General features: G+C 46.1%; 1 protein-coding gene across 19 annotated transcripts in view; it reads left to right on the forward strand.

Moving 5' to 3' along the window:
• Positions 1-18,328, forward strand: part of LOC105487638 (WD repeat domain 27) — a 304,221-nt gene that overhangs the window by 67,461 nt on the left and 218,432 nt on the right. Inside the window, exon 22 of one of the 19 annotated variants that reach the window (XM_071096160.1) lies at positions 2,866-3,528. The exons of the other annotated variants lie outside the window; for them this stretch is intronic. Coding sequence (XP_070952261.1) covers positions 2,866-2,910 — 45 coding nt within the window. The 3' untranslated portion in view covers positions 2,911-3,528. Of the gene's footprint in view, positions 1-2,865; positions 3,529-18,328 lie in introns of those variants that run through there. 19 annotated transcript variants of the gene reach the window in all.

Consider the following 18,328-nt stretch of genomic DNA (forward strand, 5'->3'; position numbering starts at 1 on the left):
AGTGGCACTATGTTGGCTCACTGCAACCTCTGCTTCCTGGGTTCAAGCGATTCTCCTGCCTCAGCCTCCTGAGTAGCTGGGATTACAGGCATGAACCACCATGCCCGGCTAATTTTTTTTTTGTATTTTTAGTAGAGACGGGATTTCATCATGTTGGCCAGGCTGGTCTCAAACTCCTGACCTCGTGATCAGCCTGCCCCAGCCTCCCAAAGTGCAGGGATTACAGGCGTGAACCACCATGCCTGGCCCACATTTTGAGTCTTTAAATTTCTGTTTAACAGGACAGGTATGGTCTGATTATCTATAAAGTTTGGTAATCAGTTCAAATTAGAAAGAGCAAAGATTCTAGGCTGTTAAGTTAAATTACATTGAAGCAGATTTGTTCCTGCATCTCTTCTGGATAAAGGGGAGATGGAGGTGTCAGGGCCACAGGAAGACTTTGTTAATGGGTGCGGCATGAGAGACCCCGGGATTCAGAGGCTCCGTGTCCAGGAAGATGGTCTCCCTACCTGTCGGTCTGGATGGCTCTTCAGAGAGGCAGATCCAGGGACTTGGCAGTGTGGGGTAGTCAGAGCTTTGGAGGTCAGGAAGACGCCTGGAGAGGCTGCCTGCGGAGGCGAAGCCGACCTTCGTGCCCTCCCTGTGGGGCAGCCTTGGTTTAAAGGCTCCGATAGGCATTTTTATCTTGCCTTCATTTTAATCTTCCACCCCTCCACCACCCAGTTCATCAACAGGACATTTCAAATTTCTTTTTTTTTTTTTTTTTGAGACGGAGTCTCACGCTGTTGCCCAGGCTGGAGTGCAGTGGCGCGATCTCGGCTCACTGCAAGCTCCGCCTCCCGGGTTCACGCCATTCTCCTGCCTCAGCCTCCTGAGTAGCTGGGACTACAGGCGCCCGCCACCGCGCCCGGCTAATTTTTTGTATTTTTAGTAGAGACGGGGTTTCACTGTGGTCTCGATCTCCTGACCTTGTGATCCGCCCGCCTCGGCCTCCCAAAGTGCTGGGATTACAGGCGTGAGCCACCGCGCCCGGCCTGACATTTCAAATTTCAATAGGAGAAGGCTTTTCTGGTTGAATAACACCATGGAAATACCAGCTTGCGGAGAGTTGTTGGAGAAAAGATTATTCTGCATTTTCTCTTTTTGTTTAGACGCTTCCTGCATATAAACCAGAGCAAACATGTTTTTAAACACTGTGCAGTGGGTCTGTCAGATGAATGAAGGAATCCCTTTGAAGAATTCTGTAACTTCTTTATGAGGCTATTAAAATGGCACACTCCTCAAACCAAGTGCGAATTAGTTGAATCAGTGCTGTGTGTAATACTCCAGGTTTCTATGTTTTCTGGGAAAGCTGTGAAGGAAAAAGAAGTCAGTTTGGTAATTTACAATGAGAATAGGCAGCACTGTTGGTATTTGAGAGCCGTGATCTGATGCTACTAATTTCACAGTAAGATCTGTCAAGATTAGGCAAAGGTTTGATTATTAGATTTTATATATTTCTGGGCTTTTAAATGAATTTAATAATTGAGTTATTAACTTTTAAAATGATTGTTAGCCTAATACCCATCTTATTTATTTTTTCTTCTTTCTTCTTCTTCTTTTTTTTTTTTTTTTTTTTTTGAGATGGAGTCTTGCTCTGTCACCCTGGCTGGAGTGCAGTGCCTGATTTCAGCTCACTGCAACCTCCACCTCCCGGGTTCCAACGATTCTCCTGCCTCAGGCTCCCAAGTAGCTAGGTTTACAGGCGCGTGCCGCCACGCCTGGCTAATTTTTGTACTTTTAGTAGAGATGGAGTTTCACCATGTTGGCCTTGATCCGCCCTTGAACTCCTGACCTCGTGATCCGCCCGCCTCGGCCTCCCAGAGTGCTGGGATTACAGGCGTGAGCCACTGTGCCCAGCCAACCCGTCTCATTTTTTAGGTATTATGATTCCTTTTAAATTCAAGTGCAGCTTCATGTGATATCAATAGCTAATATTTGGATGTAGAATGTTAAAGTATAAGTCTGACCTACTAAATTTATTTAGTGAAACTTCTACGCAAAGACATTTGACTTTAAGATACCCGAGTGCAGACGAGGGTTTGCACCGTCTTTGTGTCTGATCTTGGTAGTACCTAGACCCTGGAATCTGCTCACTTGACATGCGCCGAATTGAACTGTGACTTGCTGTTACCAACAGAAAGCAAAGGATTCGATTCTTTGTACAAGAAAGTAGATGTAAATCTAGAGAAGAAATGGTTTCATAAAAAGACTCGGCCAGGCGCGGTGGCTCACGCCTGTAATCCCAGCACTTTGGGAGGCCGAGGCGGGCGGATCACAAGGTCAGGAGATCGAGACCACAGTGAAACCCCGTCTCTACTAAAAATACAAAAAATTAGCTGGGCGCGGTGGCGGGCGCCTGTAGTCCCAGCTACTCAGGAAGCTGAGGAAGGAGAATGGCAGGAACCCGGGAGGCAGAGCTTGCAGTGAGCCGAGATCGCGCCACTGCACTCCAGCCTGGGCAACAGCGTGAGACTCCGTCTCAAAACAAAACAAAAAAAAGACTCGTCAGCATGTAGATTGCAGAGGTTAAAGTTTGACAAATAGTATTTAAAATTTGTTGATGCATTATTCTCAAAATGCAGTGTATAAAAATGTATCTAAAGATACAGATTGCTGACAAGAAAAGTCTCTCCAGAGATGTTATGTACTTGTCTGTCTGGTCAGTTTTTCTAAAGTCTGTGAGTCTTTACAGTTAAGTGAGAATTGGCTAAATTTCCCAAATGTCGTCATTCTTGAGTTTAAAAATTTCAGTTGTGAAGATAAATGAATCTTATACGTGAAATTTCTTTCATGTTGTAAATTTTACATTTTTTTTTTTTTGAGGTGCGGTCTCGCTCTCGTCGCCCAGGCTGGAGTGCACTTGCGTGATCTTGGCTCACTGCAACCTTCGCCTCCTGGGTTCAAGCGATTCTCCTTCCTCAGCCTCCCAAGTAGCTGGGATTACAGGCACGTGCCCCCATGCCTGGCTAAATTTTGTAGTTTTAATAGAGAGGGGATTTCACCATGTTGGCCAGGCTGGTCTCAAACTCCTCACCTCAGGTGATCTGCCTGCCTTGGCCTCCCAAAGTGCTGGGATTACAAGCATGAGCCACTGCTCCTAGCCAATTTTACATTTAAAACGTATTTCTTACCATGCTTTTTGACACTTGCTGCTTCTTGTCTCAAACATTGTCAATTATTAGAAAAAGTATTTCCTAGTTCATTTAATTTTTGTATTGGTTGTGCATGACTCTTATTAAAGGTGGTCATTGCAAAGCCAATTATAATTTATTTTTGGTGTTTGGAAAATGGTCTGTCAGCATTTCCATTGTAAATCCCTATTTTCTTTCTCTTTTTGTTCTTTTCTTTATGGGGTTTATGACAGAGCCATGAAACTTGGTCTAGATTAAAACTTGGCCTATTAGAGCTCAGTCTGAGATTTTTTTCAATTTAGTTCCCAAATTTGTTTTAAATTGTTTCAGATGTTTAGGTTGCAAATGCAAAATATAATTTCAAAGTTTTCAATGCTTTCTAATTTATAACAAAAAATAACATACGAGGTTTAAGATAATGGTAAAGATAATTCTTTTAACTTTAGCTAACCAATTTTCTAATATTTTCAAGAGAATTATTTTGGAAAATGATATGATGCTATTTGGTGTGATCTTGCAATTTTGTTTCCTTTCCTGTCTGTTCCCATTTCATAATAGAAGAGTTTCTAACCTTTTGCATATATAAAGCTTTTCTCTGTTAAAGGGTTAAATGTATGTAAATCTCTTAGCATGTGCTAAGTGCACCTGCCTGGTCACTGTGGAGGCTCCCCGTGCACACCGCCAAGGGAGGAGGACGGAGGCGCTGGGCCTGGCTCACCTCGGGAGCCTCTGGACAGCAGGCATAGTGAATTCCACAGTCTGATACCTGTTTTTCCTCTCTTCCTCTAGTGCTAATTTCATTTTGGCTTCTTTTGGGTATTATCTTTTATTTCAATAATTGAGGAGACTTGAGGAGCCAGATGAGACTGTGTTTATATTTAACTTTTTTCTGACTTTTAAAATATGTTGTATTGGAAGCAGCATATTAGATTTTTTAGAATACTTCAAGCCCTAAAATAGTATTGACTTGGAGAATGAAGATACAGGAAGTGAATTGGTAGCATAATTAAGATTTGTTTTTAGAAAGGTCTTTATATTTTGTTGGCTTGATTGTAATACATTTATTTTCAAGACTTAAAGCGTCAAATTTCATTATTGTCCCATTTAATTTACTGTAATGAACATTGTTGGTTCTAAATATATGTTAGAAATCAGCAATGATGATGGTGAGGAGTTAACGAGGAAATTGTGGAGGACTGTTACGAATTACAGCCACGTTGGAGGACCGGTCATGAATGACAGCAGCTGTGGCCTTTCAAATCAGAACTCTGCTCTTATGAGGAAATGAGAAATGTGCCGTCAGGAGAAGGGCAGCTGCTGATGTGTTACAGTGAGGACTCTTTAGAGTCCAGGTTTGCAACTCCTCGGAGGCACAGGCACTGCCCAGGGGTGCCGTTGGCGTCCACAGCAGAGCATCCTTATGCCCAGTCCACCGGGAGACTCTTCTGCCTTTATCTGTGTGACACATTGGACGACCGCACGGCTTCTTGAAGGGCTGGTTCTGTGTGTCTAAAACCACCGCAGTAAAGGGCGACCGTTTCGGCACGCAAGCGCCCTATTGTGGGGCAACGGCCTCATCTGCTCACTCACGGATGTGGAGTGAGTGCGTTCTGAGCTTCACGGTGCGGACTCGTGCGGAAAGCATCGCGATGTCGTCCTCAGGATCACCTTCTGGGTCAGAGGCAGGAGGTGTATTCAGTTTACCAAGTGGTCTGTGGGGCCTCTGAACAAGCGGGGGGCAGGGAAGATGTTCCCCAGGAGGTGGTCCTGGGCTGAGCCTTGAAGGAGGAGGGGACAGCTGTACCAGCTGGAGGGGCCTGGGCCTGACCCCCCACTGCCCACTCTGTGGCCCAGAGAAGGCAGCAGGAGCCCGGCACAGCCTGCTGTGTTTTGCACCCAGTCCCACAGGCAATGCAGCACCCCTCGGCTGGTGCCTCTGCACCCACCCTGCTTAACACAGCACAGCCCCTCTGTCACTCTCTGTGGGTGTGCAGACCTCAGGAAGGTGACACTGCACCCGCATAGGTGCAGGTGTGGGAGGCCTAGCGCTGCCATCTTCTGTCCCACCTGCAGCCTGCAGTTGCTCCCCAGCAACTGTCCCCACAGCTTGTCTCCGCCCATCACCACCCACTGTTGACCTGTGCCTTCAGAACCCCATCCGGGTCATTTTTATCTTCACTGTCAGTTCTTCAGAGGCCCCAGCAGTTTTTAGGATAAAAGCCCGAGGCTGCATGCAGACCCTGTGCCGCCTTCTCGTGCCTTGATCCCGTCAGTGTCCTTGGTGATGCCTCAGACCCAGTCTCAAGCTGTGGGCCCACATGAAGCCCAGGTTGCTGGGCTGGGCGATTCTCTCAGGCCCCAGTCGGCTTCTGTGGTGGCCTGGACAGTCACAGGAGGGCATCGGGGCCTGCTCCTGTGTGACACACGTGCTCTACCTGCCAAGAAGAGGCCTGCTCTGTCCTCAGAGTCGCAGCATCATGAACGTGGAGCGTGGGGCATCCTCATCCCCCCAGAGCCCCAGACGGAGTGGCGGTGCTGGCGTGAGATCTGAGCAGGCACCACTGGCACCTAAGCTCTGACCCCACAGAGCAGCTGAGGCTCCACACTGGCTTCGCGACTACACCTGCCTGACAATGAGCCCAGTGAACGGGGCTGACTCTGAGACACAGGATTGACCCCTTCAGGCCTGGTCCCCGGCACTTCAGCCCAGGGCTCTCAGAAGGTGGAGCTGAGCGTCCGCCAGCTGCACTCTGTGCTTCTGCTCTGTGGCCTGCGTCACAGGCAGACCCAACTGTCCAGGCTCAGCCTCCACCACCTCCCCAGGAGGCCTCCCTGGCCTCTCAGTAGTCGGACTCGGCCCCTTACTTGGTCTTGTGCCTACACTGCTGTTCCAGGGCTCATCAGTGCATTTAGAATGACGTATGGTTAATCCTCTCTCCTGTGAGATTCTCACCTTGAGGTCAGAGCCATCCCTTACTAGCATACAGTCGGTGCTCAAAAATTGCTTGCTTAGTCCAAGCCCAATCCTGGCAGTTTTAACGGGCCTGTTTGAGTTACAACCATTGGATCTGCCTTCCTTTTTCAGTTGGGCCATCATTTACCCACAAGAGCTCCATGACCTGCTGCTGGCGTGAGCACTCCAGGGCTCAACCTTTGGCTTTCCCTGGTGGTGACGTGAGAGAAGCAGCTACATATGTGTTTATTCCAGATGCCAAGTGAAGCCTCGAACAAGAGTTTCATCTTGCACCAGAAATCAGCAGATGTTGGCGAGGATGTGGAAAAAAGGGAACACTTAGACACTGTGGGTGGGAGTCTAACTTAGTACAAATTAGAACTAATTTTTTTTATGGAAACCAGTATGGAGATTTCTCAAAGAACTAAAAATAGAACTACCATTGGATCCAGAAATCCCACGACAGGGCACCGACCCATAGGAAAAGAAATCGTTACATAAAAAAGGCGCCTGCAGTGTGGTATGTTTATTGCAGCACGATTCACATCCCAAAGTTGTGGAATCAAACTAAGTGTCTGTCAACAGAGGAATGCATAAAGAGCATGTGATACAGACACATGGTGGAACACTACTCAGCCATAACAAGAATGAAATCCGGTCTTATGCAGCTCTAGTGGTTGGAACTGGAGGCCACTGTCTTAAACCACTCAGAAACAGAAAGTTAAATCCCATGTTCTCACTTACAGGTGGGGTAAATATTGTGCACACGTGGACTCGGTGGGATAAAAGACACTGGAGACTCGGAGGGTGAGAGGGTGGGAGGGAGGTGAGGGATGAGAAATTAAGGGGTACAGTGTACAATATTCGGGTGATGGCTACACTGAAGCCCAGGCTTCTCCACTACACAATGTATCTGTTGACAAAAAGAGCCAAACTCTGTAAAATATTCGAAGACATTTATTCTGAGCCAAATATGAGTGAGCATGGCCCGTGACACAGCCCCCAGGAGGTCCTGAGAACGTGTGCCAAGGTGGTCGGGGCGCAGCTTGGTTTTATACATTTTAGAGAGGCAGGAGACATCAATCAAATACATTTCAGAAATACACGAGTTTGGTCCAGAAAGGGGGAACAACTCAAAGCTGGTGGGTGTGTCGGGGGGCCTCCAGGCTCTAGGTAAATGCAAACATTTTCTGGTTGACAATTGGTTGAGTTTCTCTGAAGACCTGGGATCAGTAGAAAGGAAATGTTCAGGTTAAGATACAAGATTGTGGAGACCAATATTCTTTTGAAGTCTCACAGTGGCTGCTCTTAGAGACAATAGGTGACAAATGTTTCCTAGTCAGACCTTTAAAAGGTGCTAGAGTCTTAATCTCTTTAGGATTGGGGGAGCTTGGAAGAAAGAAATCTAGCTACGTGAACAGAGATTCTTCCCAGATGCACATTTTCCCCCACAAAGGACAGCTTTGCAGAGCCGTTTCAAGATACGGCAAAGAAACATATTTTAGGGTAAAATATTTGGATTTTCTTCCTTGTCTCATAGTATTATGCCAGAGTCAGGTTGGAAAGTCAGTCATCATGATATATAGGGTTAAGTAAAACCCATCTGGTGAGAATTGATGGTTTGTAGAGCATGACTCCCCAGATTTGGGCAAGATAAAAAAAAATCAGAGTGGACCGGGCACGATGGCTCACGCCTGCAATCCCAGCACTTTGGGAGGCCGAGGCGGATGGATCATGAGGTCAGGAGTTTGAGATCAGCCTGACCAACATAGTGAACCCTGTCTCTACTAAAAATACAGAAATTAGCCAGGCGTGGTGGTGTGCACCTGTAATCCCAGCTACTTGGGAAGCTGAGGCAAGAGAATCGCTTGAACCTGGGAGACAGAGGTTGCAGTGAGCTGAGATCACGCCATTGCACTCCAGCCTGGGTGACAGACCCTGACTCTGTCTCAAAAATAAAAAAATAAAAAAATAAAAAACTGAGAGGAAAACTTTAACCAGCATTTGAAGGAGGAGGATGTGCTTTCTGTAAATAGTAGGAGATAATTCATAGAAAGCATCTGTAGGTACTGTCACACACTTACTCATTGGAGCATCAGATGGCTTTTTATTTTCCTACATTCTTGACTCAAAAAACCCTTTAAAACTATTATTACTAAATAAACTTTAGACTGGTAAGTGCTGTTTCGGTATTTCCGGTAAACCACTAGACACGGCAGCGGGAAAGTCATCCCGGCCTGACGGCCTCGTTGTTCTGGAGCCACTGAAAGGGCGTGAACCCCACACTTCACCCTGCTCTTGGGCAAGTGTTTCCAAACCCGCTGCTCCACTGTGTCAGGGACAAGAAAACTTCAGTGAGCTAACCGAGACCATCCTTATTTATGTATTAATATTCCATTGGTCTCATTAGATGTTAAAAGTCAGAATGAGTTTCGTTTTTGTGGAAATTCTTTTTTTTTTTTTTTTTTTTTTTTTTGAGACGGAGTCTGGCTCTGTCGCCCAGGCTGGAGTGCAGTGGCGCGATCTCGGCTCACTGCAAGCTCCACCTCCCGGGTTCACGCCATTCTCCTGCCTCAGCCTCCCGAGTAGCTGGGACTACAGGCGCCCACAACCGCGCCCGGCTAATTTTTTGTATTTTTAGTAGAGACGGGGTTTCACCGTGGTCTCGATCTCCTGACCTTGTGATCCGCCCGCCTCGGCCTCCCAAAGTGCTGGGATTACAGGCGTGAGCCACCGCGCCCGGCCGTTTTTGTGGAAATTCTATGAATTGGCTCTACAGCCTGTGTGTTCAGCCTTCAGTTGTCGACAGGCTCTGGGCCCCCTGCTTGTAGGGTCTCCTGCTAACTCTAGGCTGAACCATCAGGGCCTCTAAAGTCAGTCCCCCCGGGAAGGAAGGACAAGGAAGCAGGCGTGGACTTGTGGCGGTCTCTGCTCAGGCAGATCTCCTCCCCGAGGCCCGCGGCAGTCAGGAGTTGCGTCTGAATGAGAACCCCATGCTCACCCTCCGTAAGGACGGTCCCTGCCCCGTTACCTGGTGACAGGTCCCCTCGGTGGATGGGCCGGGCCCTGAGGGTGAAGGCTGCTACCGTTGGCCGCCCAGCCAGGATGTGGGACGGCTGCTCTTGTACTCCCCGTGCTCTGACTTGGTGGAACTCGTGTTCCTGGCCTCATGCCATCTACCTGGGGCTGCATGGACACACGTCTCGAGTTTTTCATCCCATGAGGTTCCATGGCCGTGGCTCACATGTGTAGTGGGTCAGGCATCCGTCACAGGCCACAGCCAGGGCTCTGTAGTTGACGGTCGGCTGAGCTCTCTTCTTGGTGGTTGTCAGACTCTCATGGGAAAGTTAGTTAATTAAATTGGTTACTTTATCCTTTTTATTTCTAATCAAATTAGTGAAATTTTCTTTAGTTATTAGAGAACTTGGCAGGTCACCTGGCTCCCTGGAAATGGTCGGTGGCCGTTTTCGATTTAGGTCCTGTATGTCCCTGGCTGGGCTGAGGGGGATGGGGGATGGCGCCAGGGCACAGCCCAGCCTCCCTCCGGCTGCCTAAGGAGTTCTGAGTGGACCCGAGCGTTTCATTCGCTAAGTCCCTCGAGCTTGAGAGAGGCGCGTGAGGGGCTGCACTGTGGTGAGCTTCAAATCTCCTTTTGCACATCTGGAAGGTTCTTGTGGGTGTTCTTTGTCCTCAGATCCAGAGCGCACCTGACGCCACACACCACACACCTGACGCCGCACACCTGACGCCACACACCTGACGCCACACACCTGACACTGCACACGTGACGCCACACACCACACACCTGATGCCGCACACCTGACGCCACACGCCGCACACCTGACGCCGCACACCTGACGCCACACACCTGACACTGCACACCTGACGCCACACGCCGCACACCTGACGCCGTGCACCTGACTCTGCACACCTGATGCAGCAGACCTGACGCCGCACACCTGACGCCGCACACCTGACGCCACACACCTGACGCCGCACACCTGACGCCACACACCTGACGCCACACACCTGACACTGCACACGTGACGCCACACATCTGATGCCACATACCTGACACTGCACACCTGACGCCACACACCTGACACTGCGCACCTGACGCCACACGCCGCACACCTGACGCCACACACCTGACACTGCACACCTGATGCAGCAGACCTGACGCCACACGCCTGACGCCGCACACCTGACGCCACACGCCTGACACTGCACACGTGATGCCACACATCTGATGCCACATACCTGACACTGCACACCTGACGCCACACGCCTGATGCCGCACACCTGATGCCACATGCCTGACGCTGCACACTTGATGCCACACGCCTGATGCTGCACACCTGATGCCACACACCTGATGCCTCACACCTGAGGCCACATGCTGCACGTGGTGTCTCCAGGGCCCCTTGTCCGCGATCCTCTGTGTCTGGTGCTCACCACACCTTGTGGGTGGGTGCCTGTTTGCTGTTTTTGCTGTTTGTGTTTACTTTCTTTTTGCTCAGGCTGTGGCACTCATAGGCTCATTTACGATGACCTAGAGAAGCATGCCCTCAGCCAGTGTGAGGAAACCCAGGCCGAGGTTGGCACTGAGTAGCCATTGGGAGGAGTTTTCAATGTGCTGAATCCCACGATTGGGGCCTCACACGTGTGTGTGTATCAAAACACCACGCTGTACCCCCAAAATATGTGCAGTTATTATGGGTCAATTAAAATAAGTAAATGACCAGTTTTTCTTCGAAGTGGTTCAGAATAATTCATCCCAGATGTGGGTTGTTGATCCTCCCCCAGCATGGTTCTCTCTGGCGCCCCGGCTGGACCCTCACTGTCTCTGCATGTGAGTGGGTGTGCAGGCTGTGACTTCTGCATGGAGCCTGCGGGCCCTGTGAGTGATGCCGTCACCGGCTGAGTGCCACAGCCGAGCCACTGGGGTAACTGCCCAACGGTTCACCTTGTCTGCTGCCTAGATAGAGCCAGTTGATCAAGACAGGGGAATTGAAATAGAGAAAGGGTACTTCACACAGAGCCGGCTGTGTGGGACATGGAGTTTTATTAGTACTCCAATCAGTCTCCCCAAGAATCTGGGGATGGGAGTTTTTTAGGATAATTTGGTGGGCGGGTGGGGTCAGTGAATCACGAGTTCTGATTGGTAAGGTCAGAGGTGAGATCATCAGGAGTCGAAGCTGTCCTCTTGTGCTGAGTCAGTTCCTGGGTGGGGGCCGCAGGACCAGCTGAACCAGTTTATTGATGGGGTGGGGTACCAGCTGATCCCTTCAGTGCAGGGTCTGCAAAATATCGGAAGCACTGATCTTAGCTTTTACAATAGTGATGTTATCCCCAGGAACAATTTTGGGTGGTGGGGAGGGGAGTGGTCAGAATCTTGTAGCCTCCAGCTACATTACTCCTAAACCATAATTTCTAGTCTTTGAGCTAATTTGTAGGTCTTACAAAGGCAGTCTAGTCCCCAGGCAAGAAGGGGCTTTGTTTTGGGAAAGGGTTGTTACCATCTTTGTTTCAAAGTTGAACTATAAACTTAAGTTTCTCCCAAAGTTAGTTTGTCCTCAGCCCAGGAATGAAAAGGACAGCTTGGAGGTTAGAAGCAAGATAGAGTTGGTTAGGCTAGGTTTCTTTCACTGTCTCAGTTATAATTTTGCAACGGCTGTTTCATCGGGATATTTCTCCCGTGTCAAAACCCTACAGTGCTCTCTTGAGGAGGGACATGGTAAAAATGTTACTTCTTTAAAAAATTTCCTGTTTTTATAGCTCTGGTAAAAATAATGAATAATAGATTTTATGTTAAACTTTGTTTTCAGTCATTTCTTCCTCTCTTTGTGGAGATTGTTTTATTCATATTGTTTTCCAAGTGGTTCTCTTTTTTCTATAAACATTCAGTGAAATGGCCACAAAGAGTAAAGTGTTAACAGTCTGGCTTTGGGCTGAACTCTTAATTCAATACCTGTTCCTAATAACAGTTAAATGTATCACGGCTCATTTCCTCCCACCTTGAATTTGGTTTGTATGTGCGTGTGTGTGAACCCCAAACATCTGAGGCAGGTCTCAGTTAATTTAGAAAGTTTATTTTGCGCAGGTTGAGAACGGGCGCCGTGATGACATGTGCCTGAGGTGGTCGGAGCCCAGTTTGGTTTTATACATTCTAGGGAGACATGAGACATCAATCGACATACATGAGATGAACATCGCTTCGTCTGGAAAGGTGGGACAACTCGAAGCAAAGGCGGGAAGACACAAATCAGGGAGGGGACCTCCAGGTCCTGGGCAGATAAGGGACAAATGGTTACATTCTTTTGAGTTTCTGATGAGCCTCTGCAAAGGAGACAATCAGATATGCATTTCTCTCAGTGAGCAGAGGGGTGACTTTGAATAGGATGGGAGGCAGGTTGGCCCTAAGCAGTTACCAGCTTGACTTTTCCCTTTAGTTTATGATGTGGGGGCCTGGAGATTTATTTTCCTTTCATGATGTGTATGTATGTTCATGTGTATGTTCCTGTGTGTGAATGCCTGTGTGTGTGCATATGTATGTATGTGAATACCTGTGTGTGTATATGCATGAATGCATGTGTGGGAATGTATATGCATGCATGCATGTGTGTGTATGTATATATATGTGCATGTGTGTGTATGTATATGTGTGAATATGTGTGTATGTATATACATGAATGCATGTGTGGGTATGTATATGCATATGTGCATGTGTGTGCGTATGTATATATGTGTGTGTGTATGTATATGTGTGAATATGTGTATGTATATGCGTGAATGCATGTGTGTGCATATGTATATGCATGAATGTGTGTGGGTATATGCGTGCATGCATGTGTATGTATATGTGTGAATGCGTGTGTGGGTATGTGTGTGTGTGTGCATGTGTATGTGTATGCGTGAATGTGTGTGGGTATGTATATGCGTGCGTGCATGTGTGCGTGTGTATATGCATGAATGCATGTGTGCGGATGTATATCCGTGCATGCATGTGTGCGGATGTATATGCGTGAATGCGTGTGAGTATATGCGGGCGTGCATGTGTGCATATGTATATGTGTTAATGCGTGTGTGGTATGTATATGCACGCATGCATGTGTGCGTATGTATATGCGTCTGTGGGTATTTATATGCGTGCGTACGTGTGTGTATGCGTGAATGCACGTGTGTGCATATGTATATGCATACGTGCATTTGTATGCGTATGTATAATGGTGAGTGCACGTGTGTGCAAATGTATATGCGTGCATACATTGTGTATATGCATGAATGCATATATGGGTATGTATGTGCGTGCATGTGTGTATATGTATATGCGAGCATGCATGGGTGTACATATGTATATGTGTGCATGAATGTGTATGCATATGTATATGTGCTTTTAATTATAGTATTCATTAAAGTGCTATTAATTAGTACATTTAAAATATCTATTAGCTGCTACTGTGCGCTCGGCAGTGTCCCGTGAATGAAGAGTTAGATGAATGAAGAGAGGGCAAGTCCTTGTGCTGGAGGAATGTATTTTCTTACAAAGGAACAAGTGTATTACACAAGGTCGGGTGCTCTGTGCTGACTGGGTAACTGGAGCAATAGGTTCATGACACAGGGAAGGGCACCAGGTCTATGTCTGGAGGAGCAGAGTGCAGGAGGTGGGCTGTGTAGTGAAACCAGTGGAGCAGTGGACCTCGAGGCTCTTGTTAACTCAAAATATATAAGGTTTCAGTCAGTTCAGAAAGTTTATTTCACCAAGGATAAGGATGCACCCAGGACATAGCATCAGGAGGTCCTGACGATGCTGGTCGGGGCACTGCTTGGTTTTATACATTTTAGGGAGACATGAGACATCAATCAATATGTGTAACATGTACCTTGGTTCAGTCAGGTAAAGTGGGATTTGAGGCCAGGGCTTCCAGTTCGTGAGTAGATAAGAGGCAAAAGGTTACATTATTTTGAGTCCCTGATCAGTCTTCCACTGAATACACAATTTAGTCTGGCTCAGTGAATCATCATTTTTACATAAACAATAGGGGAGGGGAAGCAATCAGATCTGCATTTGTCTCAGGGAAGCCTCAGAGGGATGTCTGAGTTCTGTCTGTCCTTTACCCACAAGGAATTTCCTGGTGGGCAAATTGTGAGGGAGGTCTGTAGCTTCTTATCTTTGTAGCTATCTTATTTAGGAATAGAATGGGAGGCAGGTTTCCCTGAGGCAGTTCTCAGCTTGACTTTTCCCTTGGCTTAGTGATTTCGGGGTCCCAAGATTCATTTTCTTGTCCCATTCCTGATGGACATCTGGACAAACTGGCTGCCTGAGACAGCATCCCTGCAGGTAAGCTGTGTCCTAAAAGGGTGAGGACTAAGCTCTGATTAAGGGGTCTGGGGAGTCGTGCTCTACAAACCATCAATTCTCATCAGATGGATTTTATTTAACCCTATATATCATGACTGACTTTCCAACCTGACTCTGGCATAACAAGACAAGGAAGAAAATCAAAATATCTTACTCCAAAACGTGTCTTTGCCATATCTTGAAATGGCCCTGCAAATCTGTGCTTTGTGGGGGAAAATGTGCATCTGGGAAGAATCTCTGTTCACATAGCTAGACTGCTTTCTTCCAGGCCCTCCCAATCCTAAAGAGATTAAGAGTCTAGCACCTTTTAAAGGTCTGAATAGGAAACATTTGTCACTTATTGTCTCTAAGGGCAGCCACTATAAGATTCAAAAGAACCTTGGTCTCCACAATCTTGTATCTTAACCCAAACATTTCCTTTCTGTTGAACCCAGGTCTTAAGACAAAGTCAACCAATTGTCAACCAGAAAATGTTTACTTTTACCTAGAGCCTGGAAGCCCCCACTTTGAGTTTTCCTGCCTTTCCCAGTTGGGAAACCAACGTATTTCTGAAATGTGTTTGATTAATGTCTCATGGCTCCCTAAAATGTATGAAACCAAGCTGCGTCCAACCACCTTGGCCACATGTTCTGAGGATCTCCTGGGGGCTGTGTCATGGGCCATGGTCACTCGTACTTGGCCCAGAATAAATTTCTTTCAATATTTTACACAGTTTTACTCTTTCTGTCAAGGCACATGGGATATTTCATTCCAAGTGCTGTGGTGAAAACTGTTTTTACAAATTGGCCTTGTGAAGAACCATAGTTGTGTAGATGCGCCTTGCTTTGTTCCTGAATGACATAGTGTCCGTCTAATTTCCCAATTCAAAGAGAGTCCCTCTCTTTTAAAATCTTAGCTTTTTGTTAAGAGGTTTAGTGTCTTTGCTTTAGGAAACTGCTTAAAATGTCTACATTTTGTCACAGCTTGAGCAGTGACTATACAGTAGCCTGAATCTTCTCAAATCTATGTGGTCTTTCAGTAAGGATTGTAATATTTTGTGAATCATTGTGGTGTACTCTTGGATGAGAGGTGTTATATTAAGAAAAATAGTTCTGAGGTTTTTTATGGGAAAATTAGAGGTTTTACTTCCTGAAAATAACTATCTGAATGGTATCTGATGGAATGAAAGGGAAAGAGTATAAGGTTACAGAGGTTTACACTATGTTTTAATAGCTTTTTTTAAGAAACTTGTCTTACATTTTTGTTCAGTTGCACAATGTACATCAAACTAACCACAGCCATGTGGGGCCTGCCACTCACGAACTGTCATCCTGCAAGTCCAAATACAGGAGAAGCAGAAATTATCATTGGCCCAAATGCTGTATTTCCAGTAAAATATAAAATAGGGCATTTCTAATTTCTTCTAAGCTTAGTAACCAGCTCAGCCATATTAGTCATACATCAATAATGGGTTTTTTATTTTTTTTGCAGTCATCCTAGTGCACTACCATTAAAATGGTCTGAGAAATTACTCCTATAGTTATCTTAATCCTGTTGGACAAATGGAATTTTAAATTCATTATAGTATTGTATTAAGAGTGCCAAATACATCAAAAAGTGATGATCATATTTTCCTATTTTATGTGTTATATTATTAAATGGCTCATTTAAAAAATGAAAATACATAAGTGTTTTATGATTTATTGATATCCTTAAAGTCATAGCAGGTGTAGATACTTTATATATATTTTAAAACTTGACAGGATACTTACTCTTTGCCTGCCTCTGAATAAAATATGTACTATTTTGTGATGTAAATACATAATACTAGACAGCTAATTTGAATTTAAAAACAATGTGTTCAAGTTTGAACAGCTTTTTTAATGAAATAATTTTATTATACATGATTCCAGATTTCAGGAATAGTCACTTACATTATTTTACTTTATTAGTTTTAGATCTTGCTGTATTTTTTCAAAAGACATGAAATGATTATTGATACAGAGAAAACCCTACCCACATCCCTCCCTTTTCTTCTTCTCTGATGACCACTACTGAATTTCGTGTGGGTCTTTCCCTAGTACCCATTCCAAAGCAATGATACAGGAGTTAAGAAGAAATTACTTAGGCAGATAATGAGGTTACGGGAATCCTCCCTAAGGGTTTCCTGTCAATGAAAGCAGCCCCAAATCATTTTCTTTTCTAACAGAGAACAGGCTGTAAAACCGAGCTGCAGACATAGACAAACAAGCCAGAAGCTTGTACAGGCGAATGCCCGCAGTTGTGCCAATAGGAAAAGGCTACGTGGGAATAGACATGTTCAAAATGGTGGCTCCATCTTCTCTTTTCTGCCAGCCACGTGTACAGTAAGGCGCAGGCAAAATGGTGCTGGCCAAGCAGAAAGTCCATTTGCCTAATAAGATTAGGGTGGGGCGGCTGGGCTCAGTGGCTCATGCCTGTAATCCCAGCACTTTGGGACGCCGAGGTGGGCGGATCTCCTGAGGTCAGGAGTTTGAGACCAGCCTGGCCAACATGGTGAAACCCAGTTTTTACCAAAAATACAAAAATTAGCCTGGTGTGGTGGCATGCCCCTGTAATCCCAGCTACTTGGGAGGCTGAGGCAGGAGAGTTGCTTGAACTGGGGAGGAGAAGGTTGCAGTGAGCTTAGATCATGCCATTGCGCTCCAGCCATGAACAACAAGAGTTTCACTCCGTCTCAAAAAAAGGATTAGGGTGGGACAACCAGCCTTCCCTGCCTACCGTGTAAAAGTCACACTTGATCGAACCAATCTGTGGGCCCTCCATATATCAGCCACCGCCTCCTCAAGCCTGCCTGTAAAATCTGGCACAGTCCACCACAGGCTGGCTTTTCCCTTTGGGACACCTCTCTCTCTTCCTTTTTATTTGGCCTATGAAACCTTTACTCCTAAACTTGCTACTGGTTTGTGTCTGTGTCTTTAATCTTGGTGCTAGGCAACAAACCCTGGGTATTGATCCCAGACAAGGACGCTGCTTCAGCAATGTTGTGCATTGTTAAGCTTAGCGCTAGCCTCTACTAGCTTCTTACACGTGGTCTCCCTGTTGCTTGATTTTTCATGCTGACATTGCACTTTACCAGCTTGGGCATGCACTATTTTTATTATCTTGGCACTAAATATTTTCTTCATGTTTATTATGATGTTTTCCAACCCAAGCTTTTGATGGATGCTTTTAGATTTCCACGAGTTAATTTTTGGTCATCCTTTTTGTTATTGGTTTCTAATTTTACAGCATTGTGTTCAGAGCATGAACTCTCCATATATAGTATGGATTTTCTTGGTATCTTTGAGATTTTTTATCTATCGAGAAGCTGGACTCTATGGTTTGTTTTTAATATTACATAGGTGTGTGAGAAAAATGTGGTTTTGCTGACGATTTGGTACGTTTGCCCGGATATTCATTGACTCACCCTTGTTAATTGTGTTTAAATTGTTCAGGTCTTCCTATTTTCTTGTTGCTTGATTTTTTTAATTACTGAGAGATGTGTTAAAATCTATAATTATGGTTGTAATCTTGTCAGTTTCTTCTTTTTTTTTGAGACGGAGTCTTGCTCTGTCACCAGGCTGGAGTACAGTGGCATGGTCTTGGCTCATTGCAACCTCCGCCTCCTGGGTTCAAGCGATTCTCCTGCCTCAGCCTCCTGAGTAGCTGGGATTACAGGCGCACACCACCACACCCGGCTAATTTTTGTACTTTTAGTAGAGACAGACAGAGTTTCACCACATTGGCCAGGATGGTCTCCATCTCTTGACCTCGTGATCTGCCCACCTTGGCCTCCCAAAGTGTTGAGATTACACCATGCCACCATGCCCAGCTAGTTTC

Source organism: Macaca nemestrina, chromosome 5 (genome assembly GCF_043159975.1).
Source record: "Macaca nemestrina isolate mMacNem1 chromosome 5, mMacNem.hap1, whole genome shotgun sequence".
Taxonomy (NCBI): domain Eukaryota; kingdom Metazoa; phylum Chordata; class Mammalia; order Primates; family Cercopithecidae; genus Macaca; species Macaca nemestrina.